The sequence below is a fragment of the Anomalospiza imberbis genome, chromosome 1 (assembly GCF_031753505.1).
Source record: "Anomalospiza imberbis isolate Cuckoo-Finch-1a 21T00152 chromosome 1, ASM3175350v1, whole genome shotgun sequence".
Classification (NCBI taxonomy): domain Eukaryota; kingdom Metazoa; phylum Chordata; class Aves; order Passeriformes; family Viduidae; genus Anomalospiza; species Anomalospiza imberbis.
In genome coordinates, this window is record NC_089681.1 from 13,493,889 (window position 1) to 13,510,488 (window position 16,600).

General features: G+C 41.7%; 1 protein-coding gene and 1 long non-coding RNA gene across 6 annotated transcripts in view; both read right to left on the bottom strand.

The window, feature by feature from the left end:
• The window catches only part of COL14A1 (collagen type XIV alpha 1 chain), a 113,628-nt gene extending 108,861 nt beyond the window's left edge, over positions 1 to 4,767 (bottom strand). For 4 of the 5 annotated variants that reach the window (XM_068182136.1, XM_068182131.1, XM_068182150.1 and 1 more), the window contains exons 1-2: positions 4,744 to 4,767; positions 1,466 to 1,587 (exon numbers count right to left, since the gene is read on the bottom strand). In XM_068182136.1, coding sequence (XP_068038237.1) covers positions 1,466 to 1,553 — 88 coding nt within the window. In that variant the 5' untranslated portion in view covers positions 1,554 to 1,587; positions 4,744 to 4,767. The remainder of the gene's footprint in view (positions 1 to 1,465; positions 1,588 to 4,743) is intronic. The other variant, XM_068182159.1, reaches the window with a different exon arrangement.
• Positions 4,768 to 14,450: 9,683 nt separating this feature from the next.
• LOC137475582 (uncharacterized) lies at positions 14,451 to 15,985 on the bottom strand. The gene is made up of 2 exons (XR_010999971.1): positions 15,756 to 15,985; positions 14,451 to 14,600 (listed from the first exon to the last, which is right to left on the bottom strand). It is a non-coding gene; the product is annotated as an uncharacterized lncRNA (long non-coding RNA).
• Between the last annotated feature and the right edge of the window lie 615 nt (positions 15,986 to 16,600).

Here is a 16,600-nt window from a genome sequence, read left to right on the forward strand (position 1 = left end):
CTTCATATCACCTAATTCAATAGAATAACAGTCATGTTGGGCTAAGGCAATGGTCCACTTAGCTTAATATCACACTGCTGACAGCATTCCATAGCTGATGCTCGCTGAAAGAGTCTACGAACAAGGGAAGTATTGTTCTTTATTCATCAAGTACACCAACTCTAGCTTCTGCTAGTGTGATTACTGTGGAAAAAAAACCTCTCTGACCTCCATTTCATTGTATTGGTATTAAAGGGAGAACACTCTCCAGCTATAACTGATGGAATAGAAGTTTTAAAAAAGTGGAGAAGAATATAGTTTTCCAAGATCAAGGAATTTTGCAAAACTTTCTGCAGATGGATCTCAATCCCCGAACCTGTTTTGCAAATCTTAACCATATGTATTAGGACTGAAATACAGAGAAAAGACTAACCATATGCTTTGCTTTTTTGGCTCATTAAGTCACAAGCATTCTGGACCTAATTTCTGACCAGAATGATGCACTGAACATTGGGAACATGCATTTATTGATTCACCTCACATCACCAACATCATATATTACAGTTTACATGCATCCCTAAGTTCTGGGAGAAGCTTGTAAAATGCTCACAGATTTCCAAACATCCAAGAAGGTATGCTTCCCCAGCATACCATCAAGTGCCACGCAGACTGGACAACACTGCCACTTGCACTATCAGGATTTTGAAAGCCTCACGTTGCCAATAGTTTCCAAATGTGCTCATGAATAATACATTATACAAAACGCTTTAAAAGACCCCAGGATGCAATTCTGCTCCTGGTTATGCCCATGCAAACTCATATCAAAGGGATTACATAAATCTAAAGTTGAGAGAAATGCCTTTCTTTAGAAATCATAAAAACTCATTGGTATTCTTTCTCCCTCCTTCCCCAAGCAATAGGATAAATTTTCTCTAGCAGTCAAGCCACTGTCAATACAATCCAACAAGTAAGTAAGCCTAACAATCCCAGTAGTATCCTTTAATACTCACAAAGGAGATTTTCATTTTAAAAGCTGCATAAGTAGTCTGTGACATTTAACAGATCTATGCAATATGGAATGATCTAAGCACTACAACAGCTACTATTCCAAAAGAGAAAAAACAAATATTCCATACAAGCTTCACATCATAGCTGATCCTTCAAACTTGCTTGATCACGTAGAGGACAATAAGAGCAATTTCTGATAAGTACTTTCATGTAAATAGAAGTAAAGACATGTTGTGTATAATTCACTTTGAGACACATGAATTTGCACAAATATTTATGCTATTTGAGATACTGGGTTCAAAGAGCACACATGAACATGTAATTCTACTTCCACCTGCTCCCCAAGCTCAGCTCCTGTTTCCTTCAGTATTATTGGATTCACATCCTACTAAGGAGGAAGTAACACTTGCATTTGGAATAAAAAGTCTATTTCTGCACATCAGAGTGAAAAAAATCCATCTTCTTATTTGTGACTTACCTTGACCCTGGACATCACTGATGAAAAAAGTTGTGACAGCTAGGAAAGCCAAGAGAAAACAGCTCTGTATCTCGTATCGGCACAGCATCTTCTTCCCCTCAATACACACAGTATCAGCAGGTCTGAAAACACATGGAACAAAAAGACTTACTAATCAGGCAAAGAGAAGGCATCCACTTTAATGAAAATTGTGAGGAGAATCTGGATTTGATTAAAACAAACAAAACAAACAAATAACACGGAATTTCCCACAGACATCAGTGGAGACAAATTTTCCTGGCAGCAGTTTTATGAACAAAGCACATTTTACCTGAAAGGGACAAAGAACCCCATTGGGCTACTCAACAGTTTTGAAAACTTGGCCCACATAAAAAGGAACTGTATATTCTTTGCTAATCATACACAAGCATTGGAAATAGAGTAAGCTATAGATAATAACAAAGTACAGCATGTAGTTCTATACAATCCAGTTTTGTAAGAACCTTATCAAGATATCTGTGGCAAAGAACTCTGAAGCTTTTTTAAAAAGGCAGGACTTTGTTCTGAAGGAACTCACATCCACTTCCCATTGTCCATTTTCCTTTTTCTATTTTATTCAGCTTATCCTGTGCTCTCTGTTGTACTGTCTGCACCTACAGTAGGTACTATCATGGTCAAAACCATTTACACTAACTTAACCACTTGGGAGAAATCAACACTTTAGAATGCAGAAGTGTATGAACACTAAAGGTAGTCCTAGGTGAACTAGATGGGTTACAGGAAATAATTCTGGTTCCAAAGAGCAAGTTTCAGAATGAGCAATTTACAGACCACAGAAGTTAGCTTATAAACAGTACCAACCTCAAGATACATCAACATATACCTAGCACCATACTTATAAAGATTTCTCTTTCACTCAACTTTACTGCACTAGTTTTAGTCAATTTTCTGGGCCAAAAAGAAGATTTCTTGTTGTCCTTGCCTGTTAAAATTCTACAGGAGAAACAAATTAAGATAATTCATAATAGATTCCTTGCGGTCAGCAAAGAGGATTTGAAGGTTTACTTGGGTAAATTTTGGTTTATGTATTTCTGTTTTGCAGCTTTCTCACATTTACCTCCTCTGTCATTTTCTCTAATATTTCTAAGGTACCATCATTGTATTTGCCTTCCATGTTTTCCTTGTCTTGAAGGCACATGGCAAGTGGTTCATCCACTATCTAATATGAAAAGCAGACTGGAGTACCTCAGTCATTATTAAACAGAAGAGAATAAGACCTACATCCCCTTCTCTCTCTGAGTATTTGCAACCTGCTATAGCTGTCCCAGTAGGACAACTATAGTCCTATAGTTGGTAGGTCTACTGTCACAAATACCAGTCATGAATGCTTGATACGACTCCTAGAAACATATAGAAGAAATATATACATTGTAAATTCCATCTCCAAAGGAGGTTATCAAAGTTTTAACCATATTATCAACAAATTTCACATTATTTAAACATATATTTTCAATCCATCTCTCATAGTATAAATTTCTCAAGACACAGAAAAATACCTAGATCCCAAATCAAAGATGTGCACCAGGACTTATATATTGCCATGTAGAGTTCTTAGACCCATTCTCCAGATAGAATTCAGAAACCTGTGCAAAGTTCCCAAGTTTCCTACTACATGAGCCAAAGTGTCAAACACCCAAGGACCAAAGTCAGCAGACAGTTGCCTAGTGACAGGCAATAGGAAGAACCGAGAGTATCTCAAAACAAGCTGAAATCCACCTCTTGTGTATCTCATGATGGGTGCTGATGCTTCTCTCCTTACTCAGGAACACAACTTGGAATCAAGTAAATACAGACTCCTCAAACAACAGCAAGCAATTCATTCTTCCAGGCAGTTACCACTGATGATGTGTGGATTCCCTCCCATAATAACCCAGACATTAAAATATCCACTTACAGTGGTGGCTAAATTCCCCATCTGCTACATTTGATATAAACCCTCCTTCAAAGCAAGAGCTATAAATACTAGCTGACCCATAATCCTGTGTTAGAAACATTCTCTACTGCTGCTTTTAGAGAAAAGCCAGAGAAATGAGATTTATTGGAATAGCCATAACTGGTGCTGGATCAACTACACACAAGTTCACCTCTACAATGATCCGCACTTAGTCAGGGTTCACTTAACCAGGAAAAGAAACCCCGTCTGCAGCCACCTCGTGGCTAACATCGTGTGGGACTAAAAAGAAATATCCTATTCCTTCTGCTTTTTATATATTTCACCTTTTAGTAAGTATGCGGTAAATAAGTTATCTGCCAGACTAGCGCTAGGAGCAGACACCAAGCAATCCATGAACCCTGCCATGAGGTGAGCCCCGCTCCCCGGAGCATCCCTCCCAGCTGGACTCCAGGACTCCTGGCACGGACCTGGCGACAGGGCACCTTCTCCTGAGGGAAGGACGCACCCTCGAGAGCTCCCAGCGGGACAAAGGCGGCACACACCTTCGTGCGCCGCCCTGCCCCGGCTCCGCGCAGCCAGCCCAGGGGAGGAGGCTGAGCCGGCTCCGCGCAGCCCTGGCGCAGTCCCCGGGACGGGCAGGTCAGCCGGGGATTTCCCCCGTCTCGGTGTCTCGTTGCGGAGCGGCGCGGCCGCGCTGCCCGGGAACACGCTCACGTTTGACGTCCCGCGGCCAAGCCGGAGCGCGACCTGGCCCGGCCCCGCAGAGGGAGGCGGCGGAGGGGACCGGGACCGCGATCTCCCGCTCGCTCTCCACAGCCCCGCAGCCCGGCCCCAGCCTGGCCAGGGGGCCGCGGCTCACAATCTCTACTCCTGACCCCCGACTCCTCTTCGGGGGCTCCCCAACAGCAGCACCCAGCCGTGTGAAACCGAGTGCCCCCCGCCCCAATTAAGGGAGGAGCTGAGGCGGGGAATGGAGCCCGTGAGAGCCAGGGGCTGCCGGCAGGCAGCAGGGACGAGGCAGGGACGTGCTGGCCAGCCCGGGCAGCTCCGCGAAGAAAGCGCCGTGCGGGGCCGGGGCGGAGCGACTGCCCGAGCGACACAGAGCGGCACCGAGGGAGGGAGCGAGGAGGCACCCGCGGCGGGACCCGGGCAGCAGCCAGGGCCTCCGCCACACCAACAGGGAGACTGATTGGGTTTTAATTACTATCAGCTATCAAAGTAAGGCCGTGGCAGGGGGTTTTCTAAAGAGCTTTCCCCGTTCTAGCCTAAGCTCCGGTCCTGCCTCGACCCCCCCGCCCCGCCTGGCCCCTGCCCCCGAGGGGGACGAAGCGCAGCGCACACCGACCTGTGCGGGCATCAGCCGGGGAGCGGCCGGCGGGGAGCGGCCGCTCCTTTTCACGCGGGGCTGCGGGTGCTGAGCCGGCTGCGGGAGATCCGCTTCCCTCTCCGCTGGCCACTCCGCATCTGATAAGGCAAAAGGGTAGAGAAAGGAGGCGGGCAATTATAGAGCAGAAGGTGGAAAGAAGGGGGGAGGGAAGAGGCATAAACGATGCCTGAGATCCCACCCTCCGCCCCCGAGCCCGACCCCCGCGGCGGGGGCGCGGCCAGGTGTGTGGAAGGCGTTCTACGGGCAGGTGCTGGGCTTGCCAGTGTCCTCGGTATTCTGAGTTTGCTATCTGTTAACTCATTTTCCTCTCTCCAAAGTTCCTTATTCACTTTATTTGTAAATTATTTAGAAGCTGCCTACTTCGCAGTACGGCTTGGAATGCAAGTATTCCCCACGCCAGCTATTGAGATGTGTGGATTAGTGACTCATTGGGGAAATATTTATATAAAAGTGTTCCAACACTTTTCTGGCTTAGTATAAACCTTGATTAAATGTGTTGTAGTACATCCCTACATTTTTTGCCATATGGATAGACACTTTAATGGTACATGCAATTGCAGAATCTATATTCTGTATTTCCATATAAATATGAGTTGCCCTGCAGTATATCCTACTCAATTTACAATTAAGGCTACTATTCACAAAGTCTGTAAGTCCTGAGAATTTAAGAGGTGAATGAAAAAATTCATTACAACATGACTGGTCATCTGTATAAAATTACAAATGAAATCACTGAAGAAGTTAAGAATCAGTCATAGGTGATACAGAGATGTGCATACTTTCTTAATGTAAGTAGAGGTCCCTTCTAGGGAAGGAGAAGGCAGTGAGTCACAGGGAGATGACTGTGACTAAATGTAAAGCAGGACCTTCTGTTGCTGAGTAGGATTCCTAGTCCTGCAGATTCTTGTCCAAATTCATAGTGTATGGATACCTTTCCAGTTAAACTGCAGAAGTGTTTGAGCTTTAAAGGAACTTTATAAGTTCAGTTGTTTTCTACAGCAAAGGTTCAAAAGCATTCTTAGCTCTAGAAAGCATCTACTAGATTCTTAGATCCTGTCACCTGCAGTTATTCTACTGCACTGTCAGCTGTGTGCAACAGCCAACACACATACCAGTCAAGAAGAGTAGCTTGCAGGATAACAATTCCTCTGAAGCAGAAAGATGTTCAGGTCATTGATGTTAAACATGATACAGTTTGTACCTCTTTCAGTCCCCAATTTATGTATTTAGCTAAACAGTAATACCCAGAAGAACATGAAACGGCTCATAGAATAATAGAATTATAGAATATGCTGAGTTGGAAGGGGCCCATCAGGATCATCAAGTCCATCTCCTGGCCCTGTGCAGGACTCCTCAAGACTCACACTATGTACCCAAGAGAGTTGTCCAAACACGTATTGAACTCTATGAGACTTGCTGCTGTGATGACTTCCTTGGGGAGCGTGTTGCAGTGCCCAGTCACCCTCCAGGTAAAAAACCTTTTCCTGATATCCAAATTAAACTGTTCCTGACTCAACTCCAGGCCATTTCCTTGGGTCCTGTCACTGGTCACAAGAGTGAAAACATGATTACTTGACCCTTCACTTATCCTCACAAGGAAGTTGTAACAGCAATGAGGTCTCCCCTCAATCGCCTTTTCTCCAGACAGAACAAACCAAGTGACCTCAGCAGTTCCTCATATGGCTTTCCCTCCAGACCCTTCACCATCCTCATGGCCCTCCTTTATTGCACTCTCTACTAGCTTAATATCTTTTTTACATTGTGGTGACCAAAACTGCCCCCAGCACTCGAGGTGAGGCCACCCCAGTGCAGAGCAGAGCAGGACAATCCCCTCCCTTGCCCAGCTGGTGATGCTGTCCCTGATGACCCCAGGACAGGGTTGGCCCTCCTGGCTGCCGGCTCATGTTCAACTTGACATCAACCAGGACCCCCAGGTTCCTTTCTATGGAACTGTTCTCCAGCCTCTCATTCCCCAGTCTATGCACACAGCCAGGGCTGCCCCATCCCAGGTGCAGAATCCAGCACTTGCCCTTGTTAAACTTCACAGCTGGTGACTGCACAGTCCTTTAATTTGTCGAGGTCTCTCTGCAGGGCCTCTGCCCTCTAAGGAGTCGACAGCTCCTCCCAATTCAGTGTCTTCAGCAAACTTATTCAGTATTTCCACAAGTCCTGCATCCAGGTCGTTAATGAAGATGTTGAAGAGAACTGTGTCAAGGATGGAACCCCACTAGTGACAGTCACCAACCTGATGACACCCCATTCACTAGAACTCTTTTTGCCTGACCTGTGAGGCAGTAACTTACCTATCATGTAACTCAGTTATCCAGCTGTGTGCCGGACAATCCAGAATGATTCTGTGAGAGTCAGTATCAAAGCTCTGATAAAGTCAAAAAAGATTACATTTAGGACTTCCCTAGATGGATCAGTCTATTTGCAGTGCCCCTGAAGGTTCAGTAAATGTAGAGGGGCAAATCAACCCAATCCACGATTGCTTGCTGGCTCATGTATTTCAGGCTAGGACAAGGAAGAGCCTGCCAAGGGGAGAGTCTGACTCCCTCTCTTTCTCTCTTTTTTTTTCCTCCCTCTTCCCAGATTTGTAATGTAGTATCCAAAGCCCATGAGCACCATCCTGTGGCTGCAGCTAGTTGGAAAATTGTGATTCAAACAAGACCGGTCTTGAGGATCCCACTGATGGGTGAATAGATTCTGTAACTCCTTGTAGCCTTCAAATGTCTTTATACTTCAATCTTTATTTGTCTGTTTGAATCGGAATTGAAATTAATATTTTAAGATTATGCAAACTGTGTATTTTCAAGTGTAACTTGGTTGATTTTATTATTATCATATTATTTTCCTCATTTATAACTTTATTTTAATATAATTTGACTACTTTTAGAGCTAATGACGCTTAGTACCATTGAGTTAACTCAGCCTTCTCTGGAGGGCACAATAGATCTCTTTGCATTATTCTAAGGAATAACTGCTGTTCACAAGTTCAAGGTAAAACTTAAAAGGTAAGGTTCCTTGAAAGAGTTTGTATAACGTGCACATCTGGAAATAGGGTAAGAGCACACTGTGCTTAGTATTAATGTACAAATGATTCACCAATGTTTCCTTCTTGTCTTCCATTAAAAGCAAGCACACAAACAAGCAAGAAACCTTTGAATTTTAAGAATGAATTTACTGATTGTGAAATTGTCCCAGAAATTAACTTTCCACTATTTTGAATTGGCCAAGACTCAGTGATTTCAAAAGAACAACTATTTAAATCCACTACATTTTAAAAGTATTCACATCAGCAAGATATGGACCATCTTTTGCTTGGCTAGTGTAGATTACACAAAATTTCTATAAATAGGATTACATGGCAATGATGTTGGAAATACAGCTGGAAACAATTAATCCATTGCAAGAACAGAATTAGTGCAGGCTCACGACCTCAGAGTGAGCTGGCTGACTATCTCATGATCTGATTAAACCAAGCAATGGATCACCAGCAGCAGTACTTGTGCAAACTGAACAGAAACCAAAATAATGGATGGTTTTGGTCATTGTGGGGCAGAACGGCACTGTAATCATCAATCCTTTTTTTTCCCCCATATCCCCTGTTTTTTAGGGTACACTTAGAATATTTCTCTTTTTTCATATATTAATGAATGCAATGTTTACCATTTTTCACAAGATTTTAGAAAGGAGAATATCAAGTTTGTGGGATATTTTCAAATGGCAAATAATCAAAAACTAACCAGGTCTTGTATGCTTTTATTAAAATGATTCTTTTATTCCTTTATTAAAATACAAGAAAGCTAACTAGCTTTTTTTTTTTTTTTTTAAAGCTAACTAGCGTTTTTAACTCCTAAACTAAAATATGGTTTCCTTTCCTTTCCTTACAAAGAAATATACATTTTTAAATGCCCTTTCTCCTCCAGCATCCAAAAGTTCCCATCACATTCAAAGATCTTGACAATGACACATCTGTTTGAATGACTCAAACTATTCCCTAGGCCTAACAACAATGCATAGACTTTTCTTTTTTTTTTTTTTTTTTTTTTTTTTTTTTTTTTTTTTTTTGCTATTAAAAGAACTCCATGACACAGAGACAGAGATAATACTTGAGGTGAGGTATAACTGACTTTTGCTTAACATTTTGTTAAATATAATGGAACATGCAATACTCTTTGAAAAGTGGTTTGCCAAGATCAGTCTGTCAACACTTGCAGTAACTAGGTGATCTCTGAAGCAAGCCTTGCACTGAGAGAGTAGAAGGACTTAGGACTGTATTCTGCCCAAATTAAAATAGAGAGAAAATATTTTAATTGTGATGTACCTTCTTTAACATATTGGCCATGCATGCTTACTTTTTAATTTTTCTCTTCATTAGTTAAGACAATTATTTAAGACAATTGTTTTGTGATGTGAATATACAGTGAAATGACTTTTTAAAAAGTTGGATATCTTTTGTAAAATTTTTTTTCAGTGTCTTCTTTGTGCTACAACTGTTTCTCTGATATCAAGCCCACAAATATGGCTTTCTACATCTCTGTTTTTAGGCAGGAACAGTCAAAATAGTCCAACTTTGCTTTTTTATTTGTTGATTTGTCTGATGAGTTATTTTAATTTCCTTGATACTTTTTTTCCTTGATACTTTCAGTGCTGTCAGCATTTTATTGAGCTGCTAGGTCTATTCATCTGAAGCTTATTACACATAATGAGGTAAGTGAAAGGGATGCAGAAGAAACCAGATTGATGCCATGGCCATCGAAGTGTAAAAGTTCATGTTTAGAGTTGGTCCTGCTCCTCGAAACATGCAGGAAAGAGAGCAAAACTTGGCAAAAGGACCATAGGGAAATGGAAAAAAAAAACCCAAAATATTATTCAATCATGTATTTTTCTGTTCTCTTCTCAGTATGAAGAAGGTAATGGCAAGAATTACAAGGTTGGTGTTTCGTAAAGCTGGCTTTTCATTCTGCAGTCAACTTAGACCTCTTTATATTTCGGAGGTGAGGTTATCTGCTGTGTGTTTACATTTCCACATCTCAGCCAGTTTCTGAGCCTTTCTCTAGCCAGGTTTGAGGAATAAATATAGTTGTATGGGTCTGGCAACATGGTCAGGAGCTACTTGCATCCTTCTGAGCCTCTGACAAGTGCAGCTTATCAGATCAATTTAGGGAGAGAGCTCAGTCACTTGGTAAAGTCCATGAGCAGCAGGGAGGCTGAGTTCAGCTTGCTGTGATCCTGAAGGTGCAAATTCCTGCACCTACAGCCTCCTCATAGATGCAGTGAAAGGGCAGAGCATCAGAGAAGTGATGTTATCCTCTCTGACATGCTCACAGGGCAGGAGCCATCTTACCTCACTGGACAGGGAGGGCTCTAGTGTGCTCTTTCTCCCTCAGGCTGCAGCAAGAAGGAGGGGTTTCCTTGTCTGTTGCTGGCAATGTTCTGGACTCAGCAGCATTATACAGGATCACAGAGTCTTTGGAAGGCATCTGTGGAGAACATCAATTCCAACTCTGAAGCAATCCCCTCTGACTGCCCCCCTGAATTGTTATGCTAGCTCAGTCTTGGGGGACGGCCGAGGAGCAGAGTTTCAGAAGCCAGGAGAGAGAGACTCAGTTTCCATGTGTTTATTTTCAGGGGAGAAGGAGGAAAAAGAGACCGAACAATGGCGGAGTGGGTTTTTATCTAGGTTCGGGGGGGTTGGGACCATCTGGCCTTTGGCCAATAGGTTCCCTCTAGGGTTTAAGGGTCATTCTAACATTCCTATCTGTGGGGGTCTGCTGCAGGGAGATACCATTCCTTAAAGAACTGCAGCACAACTCCACACTGTTAAATGAGGGTCACCTAGATTGGATTCCCAGGGCCATGTCAAGTTGAGTTATGAGTATCTCCAAGAACGGAGACTCCACATCTTCCCTGGGTGACCTACTCCAGTGTTTGACCACCTTCACAATGAAGGGGAAAAAACTTGCCACAACACAAATGTTTTCTTGTGTTCAGATGGAATCAGCTTAGTGCCCCCCACTCAAGGGCTTTTTCTGCAAAGTCAGCCACCAGTGTGTACTGGTGTCTGAGGTTATTCCTCCTGAAGGGCAGGAGCTTGCACATTCTTTTGCTGAACTTCATAATGTTCCTATTTTACCTTTCTCCAGCCTGGTGAGGGTGCAATAGATGGTAGCAGAACCATCTTATGGCTCAGTCACTCCTCCCAGCTTTTTTGCTATCTGTGAACTTGTTCAAGGTGCACTTTCCACCTTTGACCCGTCCAGTAATGAAGAGTCAAAGCAATATTGGCCTGGCAAAAGGTTTCACTGGATTAAGCTTCAGTGCAGATTGATTTGCAGACCATCAATGGTACAACTCAACACAGTGAGGGAAGGATCCCCCATATTTTACTGAATAAGCGTAAGAGTTACAGATTCTGGCTGTGTGTGCAAGAAATAATTTTCTTTGGAATGAAATCCTGGCTGAAATGTATATTTAAACCAGTAAGAGCTGGAAGCAAGACTGTGGTGGTCTCTAAATAAATACCATAAGTTATGAATGCAAAAGAACAAGAAAGAATTCCTTTCCAAATAACATATATCTTAAGCTATTACCTAAAAGAAACAGAGCTTCTTGTCTTTCTCCTACTGAGCTTCTGCACTGAGTTCCTACACTGAACACCCTTGAACACTGTAATTATGCACCTCTGGTCTGCCTCACTCTACTCTAAACATTTTCTAGTACAAGTTTTACACGAGGAACAAGATTTATTAAATGTTGTACACATGATGATCTGGTTTTGCATTTTGTAGATTACTGAAAAACTGAATCTTCAGTTTTTCCAATTTGCAATTTTAAGAAAAGCATCTGTTCATTAGACTCTAAAAATAATTATAGTCGTCTCCTAGAATAATATCACAGAGCATTTTTATGCCACTGAATAAACACACAAATCAAACTTGCCTTTAAGATAGTATTTTATATTTCCCAAATTTTTTATTCATTAAACTGTTTCATTCAAACAGTTTTCAACAGCCTGGTTCTCTTTGCTTTTGTTTTAAGGGGTTTGAAGTGGATGATGAGAATCAGATGTGGGTACTTTGTTCCCCTACTCATTTTTAAGCATTACAGTTAGAATTTTCAGGAATAGACTTAGTTTTCCTATATTTATTTAAGCATATGTTAAACATATAAAGTTATCTTTCCATAAATAAAATAGTGACTTGACCTTAGTGGAAACCTTAAGAAAGAGAAATGGTCCTGAGATTTGTCTTTGCCAAAGAAAAAGAAAAAAAAAAATTGTAACATTTTTTTGTAAAAAATCTTAGCCTGTACTTTAGCTGTATTTGATTTTATACAAAAATGTGAACAGAGAAAAACCAGGAGATATTTTAATTTTTTTTATTTGGTGCAAACAGCTCAATAAAATCACCCCTACTTAAACAGTCACTGAAGAAATTCAGTATGCTTTCCAAATTTATATTTCAGGAGTATTTAATTTTTTATTTATGTTTTATTTTATTTGTGTTTTATTTTTCCATTTAATACTAATACTAAAAATCAGTATACTAGGAATCTCGTTTTATTAGGTATGAAAAGAATTTACAGCAGTTTGAAATATTTTTCTTTTTTTAGCTGTGAAGCAATAACAGAGGGGGGCAGTCTTGGATAAACATCTCTTCTGTGTATTCACAAACCTCTGTCTTGTGCTTCTGCAGATCCAAATTCAAGTACTGTGTCTGGTAGAACACAGGTTTTGATCTACATTATAAGAGTCAAGAAATTATCAGTTGTACAGACCTGGATTACTCCCCTTCTGTGCAGAAAGGTTCCACTGAGGCAAGGCCAACCCACTGAAGCTCCTCGTGGGGGAAAAGCTGCTGCCGTGGGATGGACTGCGGTGCTGCTCAGGGTGATGGCTGAGGTCAGACAGTGGTACTCGCACTGCAAGAGTTCCTGTGCCTGTGGTCTTTGAGCTCTCCCTGAGACTCATATCATTTGCTTTACCAAGAATTGCTGTGATAAAGAGGAGGCTGATTTGTTTCTGCTCTGCATCTATTGCAGACTCAGCTCTGTGTTGTGCATGCACCCAGGAAGTGCATACACTTCCCACTGAATACGATTAAGCACTTAAAATATAAAGTCAAAAATAACAGGAAATTACACAGGAGGAAAGCAAGTGTATACTCTAGCCTTAAACAAAGAGCCAGCAGAAACTGTGCCTCAAAGTGATCTGACGATTTAAAGAATTATAGGGTATTGTGACAAAGAATGAGAAGCGGAAAAAAGGAGAGGCAATAGTCTACAACCACAAAAAGCAGATAACACCTCAAAAGCTTTTGGGTTGGCCTTTTTTTTTTCCTTAACTCTCAACACTTAGAGACTCTATTTTATGCTGTTGTAAAAACTTTTTTGAGTATATGGTTCTTGCCCTGACCATAACCTCAATCCAAGTTCTCCACAAAAATAGGTAAAAATAGGATATTTGGCAACACTCCATCCATGACTCTACATAAATTTCTAGTATTTGTTAAACTGTAGTGACAGACTTCTCATCTCAGGCTTCTTGACCACGTACCATAATCCCCATATCATCACTTTTTTGCTGTTTCGTTTTCATTATCACTGCTTGGACCTTTAATTTTGTAATCTTTAATTTATTGCTAGCATCTTTCATAAAAGATAGCTTAAATGTTCTTATAGTATTGGCACTGGCCACAGTAATGTTGTCTTACAGTGCACAGAAAAAAGTTTATCTGTAGCCTGTTTAACACAGTGTTTGAGGTCAGACAGGTTATAAAATAATAATAAAAATAATGTCTTGTTTCTTACACCATAATCTTCAGAGATAATGGTGGGATAGTAGATGTTCTTCACTGTCTTATACAATCAGAGTATCTGTCCTGAGGTTTGCAGTCTTGAAAGAACAGTCAAAACATCTACTTTAGGCCACTGGACAATTCACAATGTTGTTTTTTGTAGTAATAAAAATAGCAGTTAATCATAAGCAGTTGTTGTTGTTGTTGTTATTATTATTATTATTTTCCAGCACATGGAAAGGAGTTACTCATGTTTGACCCATCAGCCAATTTGTCCCTTCAAACAGCAAGGTTTAACCCAACAACTTAGTCCTTAAAATCTGAAACCTCTGAATGCTTTTGCACTAGGAAGTGAGTGTATGAGTCCTTGTAGTAACAGACTCTATGTTCACATTGCTTTTGCAGATGCTGGCTTGCTGAAGCTCATATTAGCCTGTGTAAGAGACTGATACACAGGCAATTAGACAGCAGTCCAACTACATCAAGGTGCACCACAATCTTCTTTCATCCTGATCAATTATTTTTTTCCAAAACCAGCCAAAGGAATAACTTGCCTTCCTGTCTCCCATGTAGCAGAGGTCACTCTCCAGGGAGGAATCAGATTGTTACTTGACTGATATTAACCTTTGGAGGACTCCCCCTCTTATCTTCCCTGTGCTCTGTCAGTGTTTAGGCTGCCAGTCTGGAAGGTCTGGGAAGCTGAACAGGAGAATGTGGATTTGAACAATGAGAACTCCTCAGTAAAATAATTATGCACTGGACCTAAAATATGCAAACTGTAGGAGAGCACTGATAAAAGCAGCTTGGTTGGGATTTGACTGTGTTCCGTTATGGTGAAGAGCAAAACTCACTGGAAAGGGAAGAAGGGGGATAGGATCAGCTTATTTCAAAGCAAGCTATAAGCACTTATAAAATTCTGTAATCTTTAGGTGCAGCTCACACCCAGAAGCTCTCCTTGAGCAGTTCTGCTCCAGGTGATGCAGAACCATCCCAATGTCTGTCCTTTAGATGCTTCTGTACTGTGTCAGAGAAAGGAACAGGCAGTAATGAGGCATTTTGTTACTGACATCCACTGTGAGTACATAAAGATTTCCTAAAATCATGTTTCTACCTTTCTGTACAGTCTCAACTTCATTTTCATTGCATTATATCTGCTGATATTTTTAAAAACTTGGGTATTTATTGCCTGCAGACCAATAAAAAAATAAATAACTGGAAAGAAGTGAAGAACAGTTTTGTTTCTCCAGCTTTGTTTCTCCAGTGTAGTACATTCTTATGATGTTATCTTTTTGTAAAAACTTCCACATGGCCATTTGCCATGTCCAGAAAGTATAATTATAAGATAAGTTCAGATTGCTACATATATTCTGTTAATATTCCAAACTTTTCATCATAAAACTTAGAGCAGGTGAAGGTTCCTCAGCAGAGGAACATAGTAAGAATGCAGTGCTGTGGCTTGTTTGTGTGTTCACAAGTTTAGGAGAGAGCTCAGTGTGCCATACCGGAGGTGGCCTATGAGAACAAGAGCCTGAATGACACCCAGAGCTTTAGTGATGCTGAATCACTACCCTGAATATCACTGAAGCAGGTTAATTCTTTACTGGCACAAGGAGCATCCAGTCTCCTTTTTGTTGGCCTTTTTTATTTTTTTAAGAATTATCATAGTCAAATCTGTGCTTCTCATGTTGAGTAGCACTTATTTTTAAACCAAGGCTGCATTTGGTGGTCAAGTGCAGTGCAAATTTAAAAAATAACCTCCTAAATATGAGCTGTCTTATCTTTCTGCTGTTAAAGTCAGCCTGCCAGTTAGAAGTCAGACTGTGATTTTTCTTCTAATCTTATAGTCAGGCAGCATTTTTGTGCACTTAGTAGAATTAATTCTGATTTTCCAGTAGGTAAATAAAAACAGAAGGTCACCATAAATATTTATAATCACAATTGTCCTTTGCCTAACTACATTCTTGAAGAATTTTCAACACTATTTGTTAAACTAGCATTAGTTTTTTTTCACTTGCTTAGTGAGTGTTTAAGGTTTATAGGGCTTTTATTATTGTCAGTAACAAAATCAGAATTATTAATGGTGGTAAAATTAAATATCTGAACTCTTCATAACTCTCTCTCTTTTTGCAAGAACGAAAACCACATTTTACATCTGTCACATTTACTTACAAATTCCCACTTATGTTATTGTACTGAAAATACTGTGTGAACCATAGCAGTACTCATTGTTTGCCTATGCAGTTATTCCTTTGGAAAACCTGTGGGCTTCCCAATGCTTGCCTTTAGTGACAGGCAGCAGTGTGCCGGACCAATGCTGAGCTGCACACGCTGCTGAGTGTTTTGTGCTCAGCCCAGCTTCTGCAGACCGCAGCCTGGTTTTGTGGCCTTGCCCGGGCAAACACGGCTCGGGTCACACAAGGAACACTCGGCCTCTGCGCCCTCCCACGCGCTGCACCGGGACCTGGCCAGCCCTCAGCGGGCTCAGCCAGCAGGGCTGGCACTGGGGCTGGCTGCAGACAGAGCCTCTGCCCAGGACAGCCTGCGAGGAAGAGGAGCCTGGAGAGCAGCTGGAAAACGACGGTGGAGCTGACGAGGTCGTAGGTTGACCGCACATGACGGGTAACTGGAACACTGGGGACAAGAGTCTGCCAAAATTGAAATACAGAGTTGCAAATAACACATTTAAGGCTACAGAAGATTCAAAATACAAAAAAGGGAAATATTTTTCCACAGCTATGGAGCCTGTGGGGTGCGATCAATATGGGGCACTGCTGTCTTTGCAGCAGTGTGTGCCTTGCTTGCTCACTGAATGGCCGCCCAGCAGGCTGCACACTGGCCAAGGTTTTAAGAGACTGAGTTTCAGCTCTGCTCCTCTGCAGGCTTCCTTGATGGGCTTAGATATCCAGGACATGGATTTTACATCGTGTACATTGGATCTAGGAGCTCATGCGGTAACACTTGGAGAGCGGTGATGTGGGAGTGGGGGACTCTGAGGATGTCCTGTAAAACCATGA